Source organism: Anguilla anguilla, chromosome 1, assembly GCF_013347855.1.
Source record: "Anguilla anguilla isolate fAngAng1 chromosome 1, fAngAng1.pri, whole genome shotgun sequence".
NCBI lineage: Eukaryota > Metazoa > Chordata > Actinopteri > Anguilliformes > Anguillidae > Anguilla > Anguilla anguilla.
Genome location: NC_049201.1, coordinates 37,241,582 through 37,266,762, shown reverse-complemented (window position 1 = coordinate 37,266,762; position 25,181 = coordinate 37,241,582). Strand labels below are relative to the sequence as shown.

General features: G+C 38.6%; 1 protein-coding gene across 1 annotated transcript in view; it reads right to left on the bottom strand.

Annotated features, from left to right (window-relative positions):
- LOC118223068 (xanthine dehydrogenase/oxidase-like) overlaps nt 1–25,181 on the bottom strand; it is a 333,979-nt gene that overhangs the window by 42,146 nt on the left and 266,652 nt on the right. The window contains 8 exon segments of the mRNA XM_035409186.1: nt 5,319–5,353; nt 5,356–5,413; nt 5,918–6,000; nt 8,776–8,920; nt 17,182–17,373; nt 17,786–17,872; nt 21,453–21,540; nt 22,893–23,026. Coding sequence (XP_035265077.1) covers nt 5,319–5,353; nt 5,356–5,413; nt 5,918–6,000; nt 8,776–8,920; nt 17,182–17,373; nt 17,786–17,872; nt 21,453–21,540; nt 22,893–23,026 — 822 coding nt within the window.

The following is a 25,181-nucleotide window of genomic DNA, read 5'->3' as shown; positions in this document are numbered from 1 at the left end:
ATTTCAACAGACAGAATTCATAAACAACTTCACATGTCCACACAATAAAGCCCCAAACTAAGGGGATTTTGCGTTTTCTCCTTCTTCTTCTTCTTCTTCTTCTCATTCTTATTTTTCCTGCCGCCTATCCCACTAACAACATGTCTCCCCATTGGACATTTCACTGACACCAGCCAAATCTTCACCTACACGACCCAATCAAAAACACGCATACACACGCAAAATACCCATACCTTTTACTCTGAAACATTTCCAGTTTAAACAGATAGTCCGCCTGTGGCCTAGTGGGCAAGGTTACAGTCTTGGGAACACGGGGTCGTAGGTTCAAACCCAGCTAGGAACACCTTTCAAAGGAAGTACCATGGTGATTTTCACACTTTCTCGGTTTTATGTGCTATTTGCACAAGAGACATTGAAGAAACACAATGAGTAAAGTATTAATATGTCCGTTCTGTATTTTTGGACAAATATGCGTTTTAAATTTATCGTCCTATTTTCAACCGGTTGAGAAAGTTCTCAACTTGGTGCCTCACGAACACAGTAACTACTTCCCCTTTCCACGCCCCGTAAACCCATGGATAACTCGAGACCCATAGTTCGCGCCGCTGGCTTACGGGCAAGACAATGCAAATATTTCACTAACGTTAGGTTCACTTAAATTAGAGTGCCTTTTAAGGACTATTAGATTATTTCTGGTTATATTCATTTAGCTAGCTAGCTAGCTAACGTTAGCTAACTAGGTCGTTTGCTTTCATAAGGCAATGTTATCGATAACGTTAGCTAGCTAGTTTGCATTTATGAGGACGTTATAGTTGTGCTTTTATCTTAACTTGGCTAGCTAGATAGCAAAAATTTGAATTGGATATAAGTCAACGTTCTTATCTTAGCTATCTATCGATACTTGATATACTACTAAGCTAGCTAGCTTGTGAAAAGTCTCCCAAAAATAGCGCTTATCATGGGGCTAGCTATGGTAACGGGGCACGCTCTGTCAACGTAGCTAAATGACAGTTCTCATTACCACGCCCAGACGGTTCGGGTGAACTTTTATAGTGGGAAATTTAGGCTTAGAAAAATATGTTTTAAAGTACATTGAAATGACTGAATAATAACAAAAATTATGCACATTTGTTTTGTTGTTGCCTAAAGACAACTGGGAAGTGTCACGTTCAATCACCATGTTACTCCTTTAACCTGCTTCGACCCTCACTAATAATTGTTTACTACTTATCAATTATTGCTTTTGCACCATATCTACCCGCTGTTCACTGTTCAGTTATTAACCGGCTACAATATTGCTAAGCCATATGGATTCAACGGGAGCTCTTCTGTGCTTACTGGCCTGTGTTCTTCTTTAAAACCACCGGCAGGTTTGCTAATGATATTTCACGCATTGCATAGCTATGGCATGGTGCTGCACTAACAAAGTCACAGACTGGTAAACCTCCGGTTTAAGGCTTGAATCCCGCCTCGCCCTCAGGCAGATCATTTCCTCTTTTACACTAACGTTTTCTTACGCTTATATTTGCTTTACCAAAACTCACTCACGGCCACCCATATGCATTTCATGACGGCAAATGTATTCCTTTTATTAACAAGTTACACCAGTTCACCACTGTGTCATTTCTACTAACTATATTTCTTCACTTGGCTACTGTACAAAACCTTATCAGCAAACGCCACGTTCTACATTCATGTTACCTCGCCCTGTTCTCTATCTAGCCACATACAAACAATTACTACGTATGTACGTTCTGCAACTGCGCATTAAAACATTACATTTAAAATCATGATTCACTCATAAATATAACTACTAGCACTGAACATGAGAAAAACACATTAGTGCAATAGATTGCACACGTTATTTAACCCTCCACTTCAACAACTAACATTTAATACAGACTGTTATATATACCATTTGACAAGGAAACTAAGCTCGCTAATGGTCACTTCATTTACTTCGCACTATAGTCTGTGATCATGTCAACCTTCACCTACATGCCCATTCTGCTAAAAACATATTGTTTCAACTACGCAGTTTCATCATTTCGCCTAATTTATCTCACACTGTTGTCATTTTCTCATATGCAAAGCCTGCTGGGACATATGCGTCTGCTCCTATTCTCCACTATCAACTTTTCCGGTTCTAGCTTAACAAAACAGCAAAGAGGATTCCTACCTGCAGATAAGTCCATCAAAATGCCTTATAAACCTTACAAACACTAAAAGTGCATCTTCACGAAATAACAGACAACGGAGCAGGACAGAAAGGTACACAAATTGCGACCTAGGCAGCTCTAATTCTACGGGCTTGCTGATTCTTTTGTCAATCAAGGCTCGTTGGATGCCCGTCAAATCTGTGAGTAGCCTACATACACTGGCCATATTTCACCTTTTCTGGTGCGTTTACAATTACGCCACCGCACCAATTGTCACAGCCACTGTTTTACATATATAGCAAACCGAAACTGCTAAACGTACACGCTCATTAGACTGTACAAATTCACTCAAGGATAGCCATAATCCACAACCGTTTCTTACAGGGTCACTTCGCATTTCTCACTCTCGTAATAAAACGCTTTGCAAAAAGAAATGATATCTCATAAAAAACACGTTTTCAACGTACAAAAATGCCAAGTTACTCACACATACGAGACATACACCGTCAATAACTCATTCATTCAGACTGCCAAAATCCAGGCCTGCCATTAAAAGTATTGATATCAAAATGACGCCAAGTTACGGTACTACAAACAATATAGGCTATCTTGCCTCACCGAAATTTAATAACATGTATTCCAAAGCAATGCTACCCAATATTTCCTCAATTCTTTCAAGTCACTTGGCCCTGTGTTTTGTAATCTTACCATATTCCAATGTCATGCAAACTTTGTGTCAGATCAAAGTGTCAAATATTTCGTATTGCCTCATGGAACACATTGAAATTCATGTAGAAAACTGCTGGTCAGTCACTACAGGAAGCATATCTCTCCAGAAAACATATGTTCATACTTGTTTCTTAACTGAATTTGAGTAAATGTACAGGTGATTGTATATTTTCAACGTACAATAAATAAAATACATATTGTAAGCCTACATACATACATAGAGAACTTCTTTCCCTCGCAGCATTTTACATTCACATTTACGAACAGACATTTATACCAAGAAACATACAATCATTCACGCAACAGAAAGGCTGGGCACCAAAATACATACATACCAATACAAATTGGACATATAGATGCCTATTCAATCAATCTTGACTGTGAGAAGCCATCCACACATATGTTTGGCCTGTCCATGTACTGCACGCTTATATACACACAGGGCCAAGTGACTTGAAAGAATTGAGGAAATATTGGGTAGCATTGCTTTGGAATACATGTTATTAAATTTCGGTGAGGCAAGATAGCCTATATTGTTTGTAGTACCGTAACTTGGCGTCATTTTGATATCAATACTTTTAATGGCAGGCCTGGATTTTGGCAGTCTGAATGAATGAGTTATTGACGGTGTATGTCTCGTATGTGTGAGTAACTTGGCATTTTTGTACGTTGAAAACGTGTTTTTTATGAGATTGTAACCAACCTTACTGGTTGTATTCCATTGTTGTGTCCGCAATTGGTAGATGTGACAGTCCCTCTTCATTTACCTTATTATGATTGGTCGGGGGGGGGATCTAAAACTGACCTGAGAGAGAGTGACGGAGAGAGTCAGACTTGCGTTGTGCTGGAGTGTATGAAAACCGTGTGAGAAGTTACTACCTCGTTAGTTCTAACTAATTATTTTGTTAGACAGGTAGGCCTACGTTAATATAGGGAAGTATTTTGTTTAAGTTTAAGAGCCAATTGGGTTCTATTTACGTTGTATCCAGTAGGCTATTGTAGGGAGCGCTAGCGAATTCTGAGATTGCTTTGCATTCCCTAGTAATCTAGCTGTTATCCGCGAGTGCTACCTGCATGTAATCTGAACTGAGTAACGCACCGACTTCGTATAAATTGAGCGGCGGTGTGCGGGGAACTGAACTCCAGTACCAACGTCAGATAGACCCCCTGCGACCGGAAAAGCTGGGTGAGTCCTCTGATGAAGAACTCCAGTTGTGCTGTCTCCGGTGAGGTCATTTAGTGGCACTACCAGTCCCTGCTGTATCTGCATTAACCAAGACCGCGAAACCGTAAATTGGACGCTTTTTATTTTTGCTGCTCAGTCTGAGTGAAGGGGCATTTCTGTTCTCGACCACAACGCATCGTTCAGGCCTGCACCGGTTTGTTGTTTTCGTGTGAGTGTATCTGCTTGTGTGTATGTGGGCCCACATTGCTATAGTGTGAATTATACTGATGTTTGCTATCTTAATTATTTGCTGTCAGGCAGTTAAATTTTATGACTCCACCAACAAATAATGTCGTTAGTCTAGCTTATCGGTGTAATGATGACAACACACCACAATACTGTAATTGAAAAATAAATAATAAGGTAACCAACATGTGGAAGTCCAATGTGCCATATATACTGAAGTGCAAAATGTACAAAACTAGTCCAAGACTGTTTCAGGAAGCAGCACAAAACCAAAACAACTATGTCATGTCACACTGACCAGTGAATAGAGATGTATACCACAGAAGAAGAAAAAAAGATTCATGATGGACAACAAAGAATAAAAATGGCTGTTTCTGTCATTAAACAAAAATATTTCATAACAATAGAGCACCTGTATTATATTGCAAGCGATAAAGTATGATCTCCATCTTTAAAACCATATCAATTTGAACATGCAAACATTTTGTTTGGGACTCCAAATTTAAAGTAGAAAATATTTCTTACATCTATTGGACTAACTAATCCTAATATTTAACAAGATTTCACATATTCACACAACAATTAGAATTTCAAATTTGAATTTTGAAATTTAGGTGATTGGTAAATCCAATCTTTAGGAATGTGATTCCGGTATTAATTCAATTAAAACCGGATAATTCTGTAACATTTTTGCTTCCCCTGTGAAATGGCTGAGTGTGAGACATGCATCTCAAGCTCGTGTCAGCTCACATATTAGGAGCTTACACCTTGGGGAATGCATGGCTGAATTGCATCATGCATACAAGACCAATTGAGTCACAAAGCTTTCTTTGCCCTTCCAAACATTTCTCCCAAGTTGAATTTCATCCAAGGGATGGTCTTTAAAAGGTCCAAAGTGGTGATAAAAGAACAAAATCTCAGATGCAAGATCAGCTGTCTCAATGATAAGCACAGTCTGTGGGCTATTTTTGAGAGGAAATTATGTTCACTCAATAAATGAGTGTCAACCAAATTCCAACCTGGACCATTTTGGTGTGCAGTCCCTGTCCCATTCGGTTCCACCATGAGTGAGCAGAACGGACCCATCTGTGTACACGTGGACCAGAGCCCCTGCCTGTACAATACACAATAATAATACCATGTGCACAAGATCTTAGTCAAACAATAGACAGAGTCAAATGCGCACACGCACACACATACAAAGACTTCTCTGTAAACTCACATTCAATAACACTTTAATGCTCATACGGATCACAAAGACCAACCTACAACAAATTTAGGACAGAAGAACATTGCTGAACTGTAGTGTCTCTGAACATGTGTCTTCAGTGTGTACAGCGAACCATACAGTTAAGAGCACAGATACGTAATCAGTGACCCATTTCAAGTACCATTAATGCCCTGAAATATGCAGTGATCAGTGTATGCCCTCACAGTCAAGCAAACTAAAATACACAAAAATATAGCTAAAAAACACTTTCGCACGTATAGAATCTATTATTCTGTTTATGATAATAAATTATCAGCTAGCTACCAAAGACTCATTGGATTCACACTACTTTGCACATTACAAAACAAGACGAAACTCCTGCTGGATTACGGCATTCAGAATGCAAACCTGATTGAGGAACAGAGCTGTGAAGGCAATCCCAAACTTGGTGGGAATGATGCTAATTCCTCGCTTCTTCCAGCGGTTCTGTTCTGCAAATGCAACAAATCAGTTAACACTCTCACATAATGCTTGAGTCCATTTACATACGGGGGAAAAGGGATCCCATGCAAGTTTGTATGTTTCTATTTGGTTGCTTAAAGAAAAATATTAAAATAATCTAAATATAATTTTTATATTACAATATTAAAAAACATAATAGCATCCCCCAAGATATTGGGGCCAATTTTCTTTAGTTTAGAGGTTCCTCATTAAATTAAGATGGAAATTAGTACGGCTTAAAATTTAGCAAATTGATCACTTCGGGTGGAAACACCCGATGTCACGGCAGAAAATTACTTCTGTGATGGGTGATGTCATAGCAGGAACAGAAAGAGCTTTTGGTATTATACCTTTAGAAAGGTAACCAGAAAAGGCAACAGAAATGCACAGACTTGGGTTGAAAAGATGACAGAAAATAATTATTTATTTGATTCTGAATTTAAGGACATTATCAGATGACTGTGAGTTGGTAGGCAACTACATTCAGACCTAAACCTTAATTGACAAATAACTACAATTTTGTTTAGGAAGGCAAAAGTATGAAATAAAAAAAATATATATATACATTTGATTACTAAATGAATATAATAAATAATTGTATTGTCAGACATGTAATTCATCATTTGGCCGTTCTCAGGCATAGGAAGTGCTCGGCCAGCATAGCCTGAAGATAACACAGAGCAGGAACTGGGGGGTTACCATTTGAGGTGTAAATCTGTGTGTGTTGTGTGTGTGTGTGTCAGAGTGAGTGTGAGTGCCCCTGCCCCTCTTTTAAACTACACTGAACAAAAATATAAACGCAACACTTTTATTTTTGCAGCCATTTTTAATGCGTTTAAATAATACCTCAAAGATTTGTTCTATGTGCACAAAGATCTTATGTCTATCAAATTTTGCCCACAAATTTGTTTATATCACTGTTAGCTAGCATTTCTCCTTTGTCAAGATAATCCATCTCATGCACAGGTGTGGCATATCAAGATGCTGATTAAAAGCCATGATCACTATACAGGTGTTCCTTATGATGGGGTCAATAAAAGGCCATCCTAAAATGTTGAGTTTTTTGTTGTTCAACACCATGTCACAGATGCCTCCTGAGTTAAGAGATCGTGCAATTGGCATGCTGACTACAGGAATGTCCTGTAGAACTATTGTCAGGGTAATGGGTGTTCATTTCTCTACCATAAGCTGCTTCTCCAGCTTTGTTTCAGAGATTTTGGAAGTTCATCCAACAGGCCTCACAACTGCAGACCACATGTAACCACACCAGCCCAGGACCACCACATCTGACTTTTTCACCTGCAGGATCGTCTGAGGCCAGCCACACAGACAGCTGATGAAACAGTTGGTTTACACAACTGTAGAATTTTTTGCACAAACTGTCAGAAATAGCATCGGGAAGCTCATCGTCCTCACGTCTTTGATTTGTCTGCAGTTCGGCGTCACAATCGACGTGAGTGGGCGAGAGCTCACCTTCGATGGCCACTTCTTCCATGTTCTCACAGTTCTTCCATGGCCTGCATACTCACCAGACATGTCACCCATTGAGCATGTTCGGGATGCTCTGGACCAGCGCATATGACAGCGTGTTCCAGTTCCCACCAATATCCAACAACTTGCTATTTTTTGCTAACAGCTATTGAAGAGGAGTGGGACAATATTCCACAGGCTACAATCAACAATTTGATCAATTCAATGCGAAGGAGATTGCGTTGTTGCATTGCATGAGGCAAATGGTGGTCACACAAGATACCGATTGGTATTCTGTTCATTTCATGGTATCTTTTTTTTTGGAGAATCTGTGACTAACAAATGCATATCTGTATCCCCAATCACATGAAATCAATAGATAAGTGCTTAATGAATCTTTCAGTTGATTGATTTAAGTTTGAACTCAATAAAATCTTCGAAATTGAAAAGTGTTGCATTTATATTTTTGTACAGTATACATAAATATATGGCCTTCTTTGAGTTAAGTTAGACAGTTTTTTGGGCAACTTGGAAAGAAGAAGTTTGGTAAGAGTTGAAAGTGGGCATTTGCGTCCTGCATCTAGGTCTGGCATTCTAAATTTAATCTGTGGTTCTATTGGAATATTCTGCTGTCTGTTGGTTTTTGCATTTTGGATTACTGTGGGACAAATAAGCTATGGTTTGCTATCTTCTTTCATTCATTTCTTGTGTGACTGTTCATGTCTATAACTTTTGTTAATTGTTTTACAGTAGTTGAACCTTGTCTTTAGATTAGACGTGAATATTTGTCGTAACAAAATAATTTTCTTAATTTTAATCTGGTTTCGAGTTGTACATTTTGATAAAGGTTGATCCAAACAGTTTGCTCTGCATATCAACGAAGTCGGCGATTTAATTGATAATTGATATCTTTGATAATAATTAAATCAAATAAATATATTTTACATGTTGGGTAAGTGAAGTGTTTTAACTGTTGATGCACTTGTGTTCGGTATTCAGAGTGCTGGACTTCAAATGAGGGTGTTAACAGTTAAAACTGCTGGGTTCAGAAAATTAAACACATTCAATTAATACTCACCTGGCTGACGGTATGTACACTAAATTTACAGAGAAAGCTGTTTTTCTAAGGTTTGTTGTATCGAATTGATGCCATGTTCAATAAATATATGAAGCTTTATGCACAGCTTGATGCACTAAACTCTTTACTGGCTAATATTACATATTTCAGCTATTTTTAGTTTTTTATGTTTTACTCCCTTTGCCTGTGGGGGGGTTACTGTAGAGAGATCCTCACTTGTTGAACTGCTCAACTTGGACCTGGCGCTGATGGTAGTCAGAGATTCTGAGGCATTCATCCCAGCAGCGGTCAATGGTGAACTGCTCCAGGCATTGTTTGAAGGGTGTCATGTCACCCTCTTTATACATGTTAATCCGGCGCACCTGTAAGAATGTCACAATGTCTCGTTACATTTCTGGCAAATGGTCCCGCAAATTGTATGCTCATTGAACACAGGCTGAAGAAGGCTGTTAATTTCATGAAGACTGCACATGTACCGGCATACCCTCATCAGGCTGCATTTTGCACTGCAATTTTTATGTACATAAATCTGGCCCTATAACTTTTTCCTGATAACTTTTATCTTTCCTACCAGGGATCAATTTAGTTACCCTTCTTTGCATCTTTTCCAGAGCCTCTATATCTTTCTTGTTAGTACGGTCCTGAGAACTGCACACAGTGCTCTAAGTGTGGTCTGAGAAAGGTATTATATAATATAATATCTCTGTCAGACTACATCTTTATTATCTTATTGTGATACTAGTGTGACACTACATCATTGCTCTCCATATCTATAGTCATTGACTGTGACCTCCTCTTCTTCAGCTCACCTCACAGATTTAGATCAGGGACTTGGACCGTTTTTGCAAAACCTTTATTTTCTGGCAAGCTAACTTTTTTGTGGATTTGGAGGATGCTTTGGATCCCTGTCCCTGCTGTAAAAATCCAACCACAACCCAGTTTTAGCCACCTGGCAGAGGCAGCCAGAGTTTGGTGTAAAATCCCCTGGTGCTTGATTCAGTCCATGATCCTAACAAGGTTCACAGGGTGTTTAAAATTCATTTATGAACCCTGAAAGTGTATGTTCAGTCATATTTGCAAAACAAGTGAAATGTAATAAGCATTAAAAAGGTCTAAAAAAACATTATTTAATACTGAAGGACCTGCTTCGCTATCACTGCTTACATTTGTGCATCATCATAGCACCATAGACTTTACAACACGTCTGACCAGAGTAAACTGTCTACTTACCTCACCTGTGTTGCACTTTTGGGAACATCTTCACTGAGTGAGTGTGACTCTTTAGTATGGCTAAGCTAGAGAAGTAGCAGATGCAGCAAAAGGTCATCACTGTGGTAAATTAATTTTGTGCAAGTGAGGGAGCACCTCCACTTTGTCAAAACATTTACTGCAGCATGATGTAAACCTTCAGTACCATTTTGGATGTCCAGCTAGTGCTAGTAGCTGTTCAGACTGTACTGTGTATCCAGATATATCCATATTGGTCTAGATTCAGTCGACATGGATGTCCATTCAACCCTGGCATCAGAATGCGTCTCCACATGCGTCTCCAGTGACCACTTGGGATCGGATCTCACTTCCCCACTCAATATGCAAATAAACACGTACATCATTTCCATTTGCAAAGACCAAAGTGTTGTTTTTTTTAACCGGCGGGAGGCAGCAATGCACTACCTCTGCCTAGTCTGCCGGAAATTAAAAGAAGAAGTTTGCAAAGACCTTGCGCTCGCGGGCAAAACAAAAACATACTATACATAACTATACAAACATTCCTTGGCGTGTTCCAGGCAAACCAAATCGCCCAAGATGTTTGACGCACCTTGTAATATGGTCTCTATGCGCATTTCGAAAAAAAAAAAAAAAAAAAGACACAGACTTTTCACCGTTGTTACTTTGAAAGCGTAATTTCCCTGCTGATACGATACCCCTCCCCCTACTTAGCCAAGTGAAAGCATTTCATCTATTCAACATCTACTCATCCAAATTCAGTGCGCAGATTCCACGATTACAGTACTAGGGAATGAAGCCGAAAGACTAAGTGAAAGGGATGAAAATGCCAACAAGGTTTGATTATCGTGGCTTTAAACATTCTTTTATCTGATCCAAGAAAAAAACTAACTTTCAGGTAAGGAATTCTGGTAAAAATTTCGGTAGCCTATCCACAATATTCCAAAGTCTGATGCCTTGCGCGGAATATGTGCAGAACGTCCGGTTTGGGGTAAACAAACGTTATGTTATACGCTATGGTAAGTGCTACAGGTCTTAAAATGGCAGAAATTTAGTAACATACAAAGACAACACTATACTCTCATATGTTTTCTTGTATGGGGATCGGACAACATGAAAACAATTTTCAATCGTCCACCACGTTTTGGGAATGTTCCAGCTCTCACGTCCATCACTGTTGCATGCCTTACTAACTATTACACTACTAACTAACGCCTTACATTACAATGTGAAATATCCACATTATATAATACCACTAACCTTTTAAAGGTTACACTCAATTTAAAAAAATAACGTATATAACCAAAATATTTTGAGCAGTAATACTTGAATAGCGATGATGAAATGTTATCTGTGTTCAGGAGATAGAGACAGAGACAATAACTCAATGCTCTCTTCTCTTCACTTCTGTCTTACTCCAGACAATGATGTCTGCTAGGTCTATCAGCAAACATATGGTTTAGCTATGCTCAGAAGTCCTCAATAATAATAACATTTTTCCAATAAATTATGAAAAACATTGATAAACGTTTTTGTCAGGTGCAGTGTCTTTTACTGCTACCCGAAGTGAATTCATAAGTGAATGCGATGATCAGAGAGAATTCATAAGTGAATGCGATGATCAGAGAACTTTCGGTTACGCTGAGCTATAATACGCTATTCCAAAAGCAAAATTAAAGCCGCAAGCGGCGTTGGGAGGGGTCCAAGCATTGGCCCCATCGCGCCCCCTATGGAGCGATTTTAAAATTGCTTTTTCCTCATGATCATATGCCTTCACCCAACATATCTTACTGAATATCATGATAAGCAATGGATTGGAAATATGTGTCTGACGTAGTAAAATATTGATGACTCATGGCCAAATTTTGCTAAGACATGCTGGCGGATGACTTAGTTGCGTCGCCATGGATGTGTCCTGGCCGCTTCCCGTTAAGGCCTTTACTATGTCGTAACACTTAGATGGCCCGGCGTGTATGTACAGCTGCAGTGTTTCTAGTTTCGCCGCAACCTAAAAACGGCGTCACACTAGTGTTGTCACGATACCAAAATTTTTGATCTTGATACTGATACCAGGTTTAGTATCACGATACTCAATACTGAAATGATACTGATTCGATACTCGGTACCTAACGATACTGAAATTACCTTAATAGATCAGAAACGTACTGTCCATAAGGATTGACCTCATTTTCGATTCATCGGTTTATTAACAACCTTAAGTTGAAGGCTCTTCAACATATTAATAAGCATAGGCCTATAGTGTTACAACATTAAACAATAAAAAAATATATGAAATATATTTCCAGAATTAAACAGTTGTAATAATCTTTAAAACAGGTCTTTCACCTTTAAATAGATTTAAAAACAGCATATTTAAGTAACAATACAGCACCTATCTATAATAAAATATTTTCAAATTGAAAACACCTAATTGCCTACTGAAGTGAAACTGAGTCGAAGCTTGCGTTGTATCAAGGAGCTGAGTGCACAAGCGCAAGTCACCTCACTTGGCAACCTTAGTTGCTACTGCCATCTAGCGAAGATTCTGACAAATAACACTTGCGGGAGGACACATTTCCCCTGGCTTTTACTTTTGACACAAAACTACCGAACGTCGGAAAATTCTAATACCGAAGAATTCTAATACCGTTTCTCTTTTTTTAAGTACCGAAAAAGTGCAGATGTTTCAGAATACCATGCAACACTACGTCAGACACATATTCCAATCCATTGCTCAGGTTAGCAGAGAATGCACATTTCAGAGCGCCTCAGAGACAGATAGAATAATAATACATAAATACACATTTCAAATAATAAATACAACATTGAGAAAAAACGAAACAAAAGACGAAATATCAACTCGCGACCTGCGTGCTGCGCGCAGAGCAGCCTACCGTTTTATTTATTTAGACATTGGCAGATGAGAAAATTTTCGGTTACGTTGACCTATAAAACGCTATTCCAAAAGCAAAATCAGACATGTTATACATCGTTAGAAAGCTTATACTCTCACCTACTGAATAAATGAATTGTCAATCAAGCCAAATTGTACTAAAAAGGGCGACAACGCCGTAAGCAACAGGTGTGGTATTACGCACAGCTGTTGTTGAAGGTAGCCTACCCAGGCATCACAAATGCGCATATATTTCACAAACGGATTGTCCAAGACAATATATGACCACTCAGTCGCAAAAGGGACATGTCTACGCGTAAAACCAATGGTAAGATTGTATATTTATTGAATTTTTAGTCCAAGATATTGACTGTAGAATGACATAGTATCATTTTTTAAAACGTTGCTCGTTTATTTCGTTATTCAGTGTGGCTTCTTCTTGTTGTTTCGCACTTTAATATGATGCCGTTGGTGTGTGAATGAGTACGTACTTCCGCTTATGCAGAGGACATCAGTTGACTAGGCAGTCCTTCAATTACTCCTTATTCTTTTATTTTTTTATGTTGTATTGTTAATACATGTACTGTATTGTGATGTAATTTTGTTGTGGTTCGTTGTGTTGTATTGTAGTGACTGGAAAGCACTTTGGCACAACTCCTGTTGTTTTTAAATGTGTATAAATATACAAATAAAAGTGACTTGAGTTGACTTCAATGTGGCCCAGGACGCATTCCTGTACACACTGCTAAAAGAATGTGGCCATATGCGACCCAGACCACCTACGAATGTGGTCTGAGTGATCGGATCTCAATGCGTCCTCAATGTGTCTTGGGTGGATTCACACCTGTAGTTAGAGCTGTCCACTTGTGATCGGATCACCCAAGACACATTTTAATGCCAGGTCTGAACAGGGCATCTGGTAACACACAGAAACACAAAACAGCAGACATCCAACTTCTATATGGCAAGATAGAGAATGATATTTGTTTTTCAGAGAAAACAAGCTTGCTTACTGTGTTTAACTATTCTTATGTGTTTATAACAAAATTATGTATGTAACTAAGTGTGAAAAATGGAGAGGTACTGGGAAGAAACGACCTTCAAGGAGGAAGGAATGTGAATGAGCTAAGATAGATAACAATCTGTGTGTACCACCAAGTTTAAATAGCAATACTTTTTGGTACCAAGGGGGGACAAGGGGCTTGACATAGGGGTCTGAGAAGGTCACAAATATGTAAACATGACTTGAAGGATACTTTGTAAATGAAGTGGGATTCATAGTTAAAAGTACCTTTGCTATAAGCATATAATCAGGTGGTATATGTATGGTAAATGGACTACATTTATATAGCGCTTTTATCCAAAGCGCTTTACAATTGATGCCTCTCATTCACCCACACACTCACACACCAACGGTGAAAGGCTGCCATGCAAAATGTCATATCCTAATCAATGGCTATGCATTTCTATTGAATACTGCATGTATTTTGTATGATGTAAAATGAAGATAAGCCGTATGAAACAAGATAGTATGCAAGGGAGAATAAGAACACCCTCCCCTGCCTTGAAGCGCCAGGAACCTAGACGTTTCATCAGGGTTTCTGGGATGAAGCAAAAAGGTTCTCAGGAAAACAGAAAGTTGGTATGGGAGTAAGAAAGTGTCATGCCATGCGAATTACCTCATAGAACGGTAAATGGACTGCATTTATATAGCTCTTTTATCCAAAGTGCTTTACAATTGATGCCTCTCATTCACCTATTCACACACACACACCAACGATGAAAGGCTGCCATGCAAGGTACCAATCAACTCATTGGGTGCAATTAGGGGTTAGGTGTCTTGCTCAGGGACACTTCGACACTCCCAGGGCAGGGGATCGAACCGGCAACCCTCCGACTGCCAGACAACCGCTCTTATCTCCTGAGCAATTTTGCCCCTAAACATAGCTTACAGAAAGATATGAGGCAGAACTTGCGAACCGAAGTTGGAGACTCTCTTCTCAAACTCTGGAATAAGTGCTTGAATGGTTTCTCCTATTTGGCCACCTAAAAGTTGTATTGCTGAATTACTCTGTGACCTGACTAAATTATTTGCCTCCTTTGTTTTTGCTTTTGAAATTTCAGTTTCTTTTCTTATTCAAAAATATAATCAAAACCAGGATTCGAATAAGCAGAACTATCTTCAATAAGCAGAATCTAAATCAGAATTGGAATTATCAAAATTCAAATGATACCCACACATCACATATCTACCACCATACTTCACAGTAAGTATTAGTTTCTTTTCTGCATGACCATCCCTATTTTTATGCCCAATCCATCTTAGTGTTTGTGGTCAAATGTTTGATGACAGTAGAGGCTTTCTTCTGGAAAGCTTTCCACATAACTTGTTGGCATGGAGGTGGCATCTAATTTTTCATAGCCATTTAGTTAATCATTAAAGGCGCACTATGCAGGATTTTTCTGCCTTGCTGTGGTCCTGTGTTTACAATTTCTGTGTCTCCTCTTCTATCTTCAACCCCGCCCATTCACCTCAAGTTCCCTTCAGCCATCTAGCTACTTAATGAGCTGGATAGCTTGAGTTAACATTCTTATAGGTCCAACAGAAAACAAGCCAACTCCACTTTGCTTTTCATCCCCTTCATGAACAGCTGTCCCATTGAGGGCAAACAATTCCAAGTTTTTAGTTTTTTTAACGAGCCCTGACGGCTCGTTGTTTCGCTTTCTTTTACTCGCACTTCTTCACCTTTGCTATGACAGCTACAAATGCCCTGCTGAAATCTGTGTGTAGTGTATTGTCAGCATGACATCAGAATATATTGACCTAGAATGTTGAGAGGGGTGGGCTGGGCTTAAAATACAGTGCAATTCTGTCATCAGGGTTTCTTGTTCTTTGTACTTTGTGACCCGCTAATTCACTTCGAGATTAGAATATATCCCATTTTAAATTCTGAAAGGAAGATTTCAGCTGGCTCTTGTTTTACCTGTAAACAAGGCACAAGAGAACATTTTTTTTATTTCACACATTTTCAGATTATTGCTTACCAACTGTATTTTATATTAATCCCCTTAAGTCACACCAGTGTACCAGTTTATTTGCATTCATTCTGTTTTTTACGGTGAAATCAATCTGGTAACAAAATATACCATTTGGAAGTGATAAAACGCACAGTTATATTTCTATAAACTATTTTATGATGCCAATGTTTCAGCAACAATAGTTCCTTATTTTGTAACATGCAAAACAAGCTTGGGGGGGGGGGGGGGGGGATAAATAGGCAGGGGCAAACTATTATAGTCACGACTGACACAAATTTAAGCAAATTAAATTATGTTTCTAATTGTGTATTGGTTGTTAGGCTTGCATAAAAGAACACGCATTGTTTCTCCTGTGTAAACAAACCATAACCTTTTCAGTACGCACACCGAGATTGTCATGCACTGGCAAAAAAGTTTGTGATTTTATTCCCAAAAAGGGTGTTGTCTTAGAAACCTAAATGTATTTTGTAATGCCCAAGTCTAAACAGAAGACTCAGAATTTGGAGCCCTTGGAAGAATTCACCTGTCCGTTATTTTTATTATTGAGTACATGTATGCATAAGAAGTAGGCGTAATTTTGAAAAATGTGACGTGAAATTGTGGGATGTGTTTCACATGATTGGGGGGGGAGTATTTTATTAAACTTCAATTAATTGAATAGTAAACTATATAGCTAATGTAGTTATTTTCTGCAGTTTTCCAGACCTGCTGCTGCTGCCAGAGGTGGCAAGGGAAGAGCAGGGAGAGGAGGATGGAGAGGGAGGAGGAGCAGGAGAGGAGGAGAGTGACAGGCAGGGGGAAAGGGAGTTCATTTCAACACACTACTTCCATAAGCATATATAATACAATATATAGTATTTTGCACCTCTAAAGACCCATAATATAATTTGGTTACGCAGTGTCCTTTTGGAGTTTCTAGTTGGCCTTTTTGGAAACCCGTCTAGACACAGCTCAGAAAAAAACAATGCATAATACTCATTTTTGGCAGTATTGTCATCAAATTTGAATCAGGATGTGTCCAGCATTGTGGCTGTGGCTCCACTGTGTTTCTAAGCTGACCAGGTACATATGTATCCACTCAAATAAGAATAGTCTAGGTGAGAACAAACTTCCACTGTCTGAGCTTCTGTTACTTTGTTTCAGTAATATTTACAGTAATTCTGACACTTGAAAACAAACTCCCAAAGGCTTCCTTTGAGAAGAGACCATAATTCTGCCTGTAGTCAAAAGGGTTCAAGAATAGTAATCATTTTACTTTGGATATGTCATTTTCAGGCTAGTGTTAAAAAGGGGGTGCTACAGAAGGGTTAGGTAGTAAGAAACAAGTAACATATTCTCAACATAATCAAATAGATTTTTTAGATTTACATAATTTAGTTTACTAATTTTAATGATAGCATTCCCTATAAGTTTCCCTGACTACATACATGCTCTAATAATAATACACTACCTGTCAACACTAACCTGTTCTGCAGGCAGGCCACAATGTAGAGCCACATCACTCATCCAGCTCTCTGACACCATCATGCCTTGGGGGCCGCCAAATCCTCGAAATGCCGTGTTGGAGGGAAGATTCGTCTTGCATATATAACCTGTCCCCCGAATGTGAGGGATGTTATAGGAGTTCTCCATGTGAAACAGTGCTCTCTCCATAATCTATCAAAAAGAGAAAACCAAAAAGCATTAATTATTAATAAAAGCATCAAAAGTTACAAAAACCTAGAAAATGTCAGAAAGGTTGGAAGGGCATGGATGGGCATGGATGGGCCCCATGGTGTGGTCTGGTATTACGACTGTGAACGTATCAAATTCAGACCAGTGCTAACAGTGGCTGGTATTGTAATCCTGCAGGGTAACATGCAATTGACTCTAATGTTGCCCAGGGATGCAAAGTTTTCAGTCAGCCAGGATAATTAATTCTCATTGCACACCAGTGATCCCCACTGCTCAATCGAGTGCCTGCATGTTAAACTGCATGTGAAATGTCTTCCTCCTACTCATGTTTTTGCAAGTCCCACTTCCAACTATGGCTATTACATTATATTTACAAAAATACTGTTGAACTTACAGAGAGTGAGAGATCCATAGAGTTTCCTGCATTGCTGTAATAGGTCACATCTAGTGCAATTACCCTTCCATTCTTCATGAAGCCAACCTAAACAGGAAATTCTCCTTAGTTATAACATGCAGAAGATTGGAAAAAAGGGAGAACATATTTTTATACAGTTAGGTCTGTCAACATCTGCCAGAAATTACATTTGAATATTCCTTATGAAAAAAACCGCTAATTAGAATAAATTCAAATATATATTACAAATTTACATGATTTACAGAATTTAACCAGCTGTGTTATTACGTGGTATGTCAGTAAGATGGAAAATCAATACAACGAGATACATAACTAGGGCATAGGTGCATTTTATATAAACATAACCATGAACTCAAGTCAAGTTGAAAAAAAAACCATTAACAAACATTTGAGATGGCGTTCAAGGTCTACAAACAGTACACTTTTATAATGCTTTGGTTTAAATTAAATTTTGACACACAATTTTGAGAAATGTGACAAAAAATATTTGGATAAATATTTGAACAGATGGATAATTTACAAGGGCTATTAAAAACTGAAAAGTACTTTCTTGGACCTTTTGGAGAAGGACCTAAGATTAGAACAGTTTTAGCATTATCCTCCCAAAATGCCATAATTCCCAAAATACTAGTGTGGAAAAAGTAAAAACTAACTTAAAGGGGAATTGCACTTTATAACACTTCTGCTTCTCATGACTGATATTGTCCTTCTAATGAATGTGTCACCCTTCATTTTTCAATTAGTTATTTCATTGCGTTAATATTTTACGCTGTTTTGTTGTTTTCCTTTATAAATGCAGGAAGTAGACCCAGGCAGTTTAGTGTTGAACTCGATGATGCATATCATTGCACGACTTCTGATGTGGGCGTACCTACAGACAATAACATTAGGTTGTTCGTAGAAATAGTGTTGTATGACTACTAGCTAGCGAAACCGAAAATGTCTGAGGACGAAGGAGATTTTGTTTTTGATCATGGGATTGTTGTGCCCTATTGATTCGAGCCGGAATACACAGAAGAAGTGCTGGCTGATTTTCAGGCTGATCGTGCGAGAGCGAGTCAGGAGCAGGCCGAGATTGAGGAACCACAGGCTATTCCCAGGACAAACGGCAACCAGTGGTAGATATCCTATGTATCACAGATAGCCGTGATAGCGGTAGCCAGCCTGCATAGTACCTACCTCGAGCGGTTCAACCAACGATGGAAAAACGGTGGGTACAGCTCCAGGCTTCAGACGGTCACCTTGGTAGTCGGTGCCTTCACAGTGGTCACTGCATACCCTTAGTCCTCGTTTGCAAACTTCTTTGGTTGTTATGTTGGGGTGTCTGATTACATCCAGCCATGTCTGGCACAAAGTTGCATTGTGTGGAAAACTATGAAAATGTGCTTTCAAGTCAAGTTTAACGGGAGCTTTATAACAACCGGGTACAATGCACCTCATTATTACACCGATATTGCATCAATCAAAAGCTAGAAGACGTTACTTTGTTCAATTTCAACGCTAAGTTAACTAAATGTTTTGCTTCGCTTCTTCTCGATTTGCCGCGAAACGAAACCAAAGAAAAAGAAAAACCTTAAACCGTACTACTACTATGTGGACTTGCGCTAAAAAAAAAATAGGTCTTTGTTTCTAACGTTAGACATTTAAAATGAAATAACTAATCGAAAAATGAAGGGCGACACATTCATTAGAAGGACAATATCAGCCATGAGAAGCAGAAGTGTTATAAAGTGCAATTCCCCTTTAACCATTTTATGCCAATGTCAGGCCCGCAGGTTATTTGCCAAAAACACCCAATAGTCCACTTGCGAAGAGAGGATCATTGGGTCTTTTTTATTCACTATATTCCCAGCGGAGGCATAGACGCATTCTGATCACTTCGAGGGACCAGCAGTGGTCGTGTTAACACAGGATTTTAAATTTTTTACATGGGAAAAAAGTGCCAAAATACACCATGTTCTATAAAAGCAGATCTTTTTTATTATCAGACTTGAGGTCTTTTTTTATTATTACAACAGGTGTTAAGAAATAATCATACCTGTTTCTTTAAGCCAATCATCTTTGCATGTATGACATCAGTGTTGTTTATTGATAACACTTACACAGCCATTGGTAGCATTGCGTGATTCAAATAGAAAGCACTTCATTTGAATGTTGAGCATGACATGAAGATCAAGCTCAGCATCAATAAATTAAAACAGAAATCGCTCCTAGGGTTTTCTAATATTATGAGCCTATGTGGCGTTGTTTTGATCAGAATGACTGAACATTATTTGTAGTTTACTTCATCTTGCTAATCCCGCTACACAAGCGTCATAACAAAATTCTAAATGAAATATAATAATGAAGTCATTAGTGAGTTTTATCTGTCATTTGTTCCAAATGTTTCTGGGTCCAGTGTTGATGGTGCTTGGCCCATTGGAGTCTTTTATTCTTGTTAGTAGCATGCAGAAAGTGCTTTTTCTCAGAAACACATCCTTTTAGAATAGCATATCACAGTCGTCATGTCACTGTAGGAAAGGAAATTGATTTCTCTGTAGTTACATTGAGTTATTTGTCTTCTACCTCTTGATCTTCTGGATATTCTCCTGTTAACATTACTGCCCATCAGCTGGACCCTTCTGAGTGTGTACTGAACACTGCACCTAAACACCTTAAGCTTCTTTGCAATTTCTCTCTGGGAATATCTTTCTTACCACAGTATGTTCACTTGGCCCCCGCGCATCTAAGCCTAACTCCTCCTTCTTTGCCATATTTCTTGCAACTTTAGTGCCTATTTTACTTGCACTACAAGCTGAATGCATTAGGCTACCTGCAGTTTTAAAAAGATTTAAATGATTGGACTCCCAATCATGTGTTTAACTGCAATTTAAGCCAAAGGAGGCATTTTTGAGGAAAGTCATGTCTACGATAATTATTTTCAGTAAAACTAATCTTTTTGTGTTATTGTAGGTATAAATTGAAAACAAGCGTTTATACTATGGTTTGTCATTGAATAAATGTGCATATATTAACCGAATTGTTCTCGACCTAAAGTTGTTTTACAAACCACAGGTGGTCTAACAATCTTTGCCTGTACTATATTTGACTCAATGACTTCTGTTTAAGGACAGAGGAGGCTCTAAAACGCAAGGTTTGGGTTTTATTTACACAATCTAAGATGAAAGGAAGCATTTTTTGTCATTAAAAAAAATTATTAAATAGCATTCATATATCAAACTATAATTTGACAACCCTAGGTAGGTTTAGTGGTACTTTCATACATCACATTTATTTTAATGGTATTTCTTAAAGGAGAGCAGGAATACTCCTTTGGACTATTTTTTGCTTTATTCAGACAGATAGAAAGCAGAGAAGATAACATATAGCTAAGGGACCACAGCTCAGAAAGTACCATGGAGGCGATCAAAGCCCCATCTGCATGTGGGGAATCACATATGGCTGAGTCAACTCCTATGAAATGTGCAACACACCTTGTATGCGGCACATTCTTGGTTCAGAACAACCTCAAAACACACATTTTTCAGAATTGCCATTTTAATTAAAAGCTGACCTGGGATCAACTTTAATAAAAGCGCTGGAATAAAGGAGAAAATAGTTCCAAATGAAGACTGTATACTGACAATTGTGGCTGGAGTGTCCTGACCTTGTAACGTCCAAAGAATGGGTGTCGTCCCCCAGTGACTAGCATGTCTTCATCACGGTCCAGCATGCAGCGAACAGGCTTTTTCAGTCTGGTGAATGAATAGCAGAATACACTGGCAATTTTAAAAAGTCAACAGAATTAAACAGATGATACATTTATAATATAAACCACACCTGCCCTTGCACACTGGTTAAAGGTAAAGTTAAATTATGGGACCAAGCTTTTCAGCAACCAATTATAGCCTCAGTGAGAGAGGGTCATTACAAAGCATCAATGTCCCTGTGTTTTGCAAAACAATTTTCTCCAGTCAAAAGTATGATACCTAATGCTATAGGAAACCTGGATCTTATATCTTATCATTTTAATGTTATACTAGAGGTGTGTGTTCTATCAACTATGTGACACAGTTAAATGTTAAATGTGCTAAATTAAATATGTTACAATATGAGGGAAAAAAAAGATCAACCTTGAAAACTGCCAAATTTTCAACTGCCCTGTCTCTGATCTGAGCCTGGCTTTACAGGATGGCATGGGTACTCCACAGATATTTAAATAAATCACAAATCACTAGTTATTTTAGCGATAGTGGTGCTGGTAATATTTTGATGGTGAGGCCATAAGTGTATGAGCCCAAGGTGCCTGATCAACCTCAAGATGATGTCATCATGGAAGATGCTGCGCTCTTTTGGCACAAGTCAGTGAATGGTAGGTTTAATTTGCCTGGCAAAGTGTGTGTTGCTGCTAGTTTTGTTACTAAACGAAGACAGAGCTAACAAATGGTCGCTTGGTATGTTCAATAGTCTCAAACGAATTTTCTCCTCAAAATCATCTGGGTGAAAGTGCCTGCTACACGCTCAGACGTTCTTTAGCTATATCTCAGGTGTATCTGAATGATATTTCACATCTGCTGTTTCAGTCAGTCATTGTCTTCTCTCACCCTCATCTTGCAGTAGCTGGAAAAAATTAACTCCTTCCTTCACCAACGTTAAGCCCTTGCAATTTGCCACACGTCAAAGGGGCACTTTCTTTTCAGTAGAACTTAAGAATGAACTGAACACCATAAATGTACTTTTTTTTTCTTTAGTGGCTAGCTTGCTAGCGAGTAGAATAAAATCTACCAGGCCAGGTAGTAATGCTCAGCCTGTCCGTTTGTATTTGGTAGAAGTAGAAACCTGTGTCTGGCGTTGTCTGACAACCATCCATAGACTGTAAGCGCCTGCCCTGTTGTAGTCCATAGTAAAGCAGATGCGCAGTAGTTTGGGGCTATATTTATGCACTCACTATACATAGAGTTTGTGGAGAGCGTGTTTTAATCAGGCTAACTACTCTTCTACAAACAAAAGAAAAATGCAGGGTGGAATTCCCCTTTAACTTTTAACTTGGAAAGTAATTCATAATATTTCTTGTAGCAGAATGTTTAGGGATGTTGCCTCCACCTACTTGTGAGCTGCCAGGGCGACCACTGTTGACAGAATTGTGCTCCTGCTCTCCTTGCCCCCAAAGCCACCACCCATTCTCTTCACTCTGCAGACAATCCTATTTGCTGGCACTCCAAGAGCCTTGGCAACAAGTTGCTACACTCCCACCAGCAGGACATGAAATCAAAGAGAATGGTAATGAATGAAGGCCTTGCAGATTGACATTTAAAAACCAAAATATCAATCAGACCATACTTTACATCATTTTATTGGTTTGTGAAACTGATTTTATAAGAACAGTATTGCTTTCTTTATTGAACAATAGGCAGAATCTTCTCTTTATTTATTTACATCTTGTTATCATGTACATCCATGGCTGAAATTTTCCTGTGTTGCAATCTGGTTATGTCAAGAAAAAAAAAAATTTTATGCCAAAATGTCAACAATAAATTCTCAAAGTTTAAATCCACAAGGACAATTTATTTGCTGGATTAGTGATTAGTTCCTAAAAGCACAGCCAGTTAAATTTCCCCAAGAAGATTTTTAAAAATAACAAAAAAATTTGATTTATATTTTACATAAATCAGCACAGAACTGGGACATTGTTGATAGTTCCAAGTAGAGCCCGACCGATGCCATATTTTTGGGTTCAATGCCGATCCCGATTTTGGAGAGTTCTAGCCCACCGATTACCGATGTTTTGACCGATTTTTTGTCAAAAAATGCAACATTTTTAAATCAATTTGAAAAACTTATATTTTATTAAAGTTTCTATATTTAAGAACATTTAACTTATAAGCAAACAAATAAAAATAAACACAGAAAGAACTTTTTAGATAAAAAATGTAAAAGATGATATTAAATTGAATATATATTTTAACCCTCTGGGGTCGAGAGCTCCGCCGGCGGAGCTCGGCAAGATTAAATGAACTTTCGTTTCTATTTGGATGATTAGCTTGTTATCATACAGACGCAACAAAAACATTGACAGAAACCTTAGAATCGCGACTTTCCAATGCGCCCATTGGCAAATAATATGAATTGTTTTAAATGTTCTAAATTAGATTAATCAGATCATGTATGCTTCGTTAAACTTTACTCATTACTATGTGAATTTCGCTCAGCAGGAAGTCCGCCCAAATCGCATTCACATGTTAACAACATTATAATTACTCTCCATAGAAGGAGACTAAAGGCGGGGCGATGCGAGATCCATGTGAGAAATGCCAAGTCTGCGAAAGCGGGATAGAATGTCAAAGTATCGCCTGATTCACTTCTTTTGAGGTGAACATTTCGTTTAATTTTGGAAAATGGTCCGTCCGGAAGCCGACACTGATGAAGAGCGGTGTCATTTCGAACAGCGAACTGATCCAGCTGAGGATCAACTTCATGCGTAAGTATATTTCTTATGATCATATTGGTAAATATATGTACTGTATTGCAACGTATCTGTGTGTTTGTAATAATATCCAGCAATATGCGCGTTTGTAAATTCCCACACTACGAACGATTCGAACTATTGCATCTCAAAATTATAGGCTAGGCTCTCTGCGTTTGGTTGTGTTAGAAGTATCAGGTAGACTGTATGTTTTTCGATCATATTGGTAATAAATAGCCCGTGGCGTGGCTAAGATTCTAAAACTGATTTCCTCACACAATCGATATTAGCATACTGTAAGTAAATTTGGGAAATAGCAATATAATAACCTTAGCTAAACAGACCTAGCCTACTTCAGATTGAGGCATTGTTATTGATGAGTTGCGTGTAGTTGAGCTGGAATAGCAATGTTTATTTAGTTTAGCTAATGTTGTTTCGTTGATAGCTTGCATTATTTGTAAATGTGTGCTGTATTACATTCTCTGTGTGTTTGTAGGAATATTCACTAATATGCGCGCTTGTAAATTCCCACACTACGAACGATTCTAACCATTGCTTCTCAAAATTATAGGCTACCTCTCTGCGTCTGGTTGTGTTTGTTTGGTTCTTTGTTTGTACCGTAATTTCCGGACTATAAGCCGCTACTTTTTTCCCATGCTTTGAACCCTGCGGCTTATACAACGGTGCGGCTAATCTATGGTTTTTTACAGCTAACGGCCACTAGGGGACCTTCTCAACCTATGGATTTTACAGGTTACGGTCCACCACCTTTAAACTCTATGGGCTCTATGGCCGGTCCACGTCCCCCACCTGAAGGGGCGGGCTCCAGCAGGAAATGCTGGAGACCGAAAAAGAGTGAGACAGGCAGTTCGCACGAACAACGAAAGCAAAAGTGGAACCAAATGCAGTACGAGAGACAGAACGAGAGCAAGA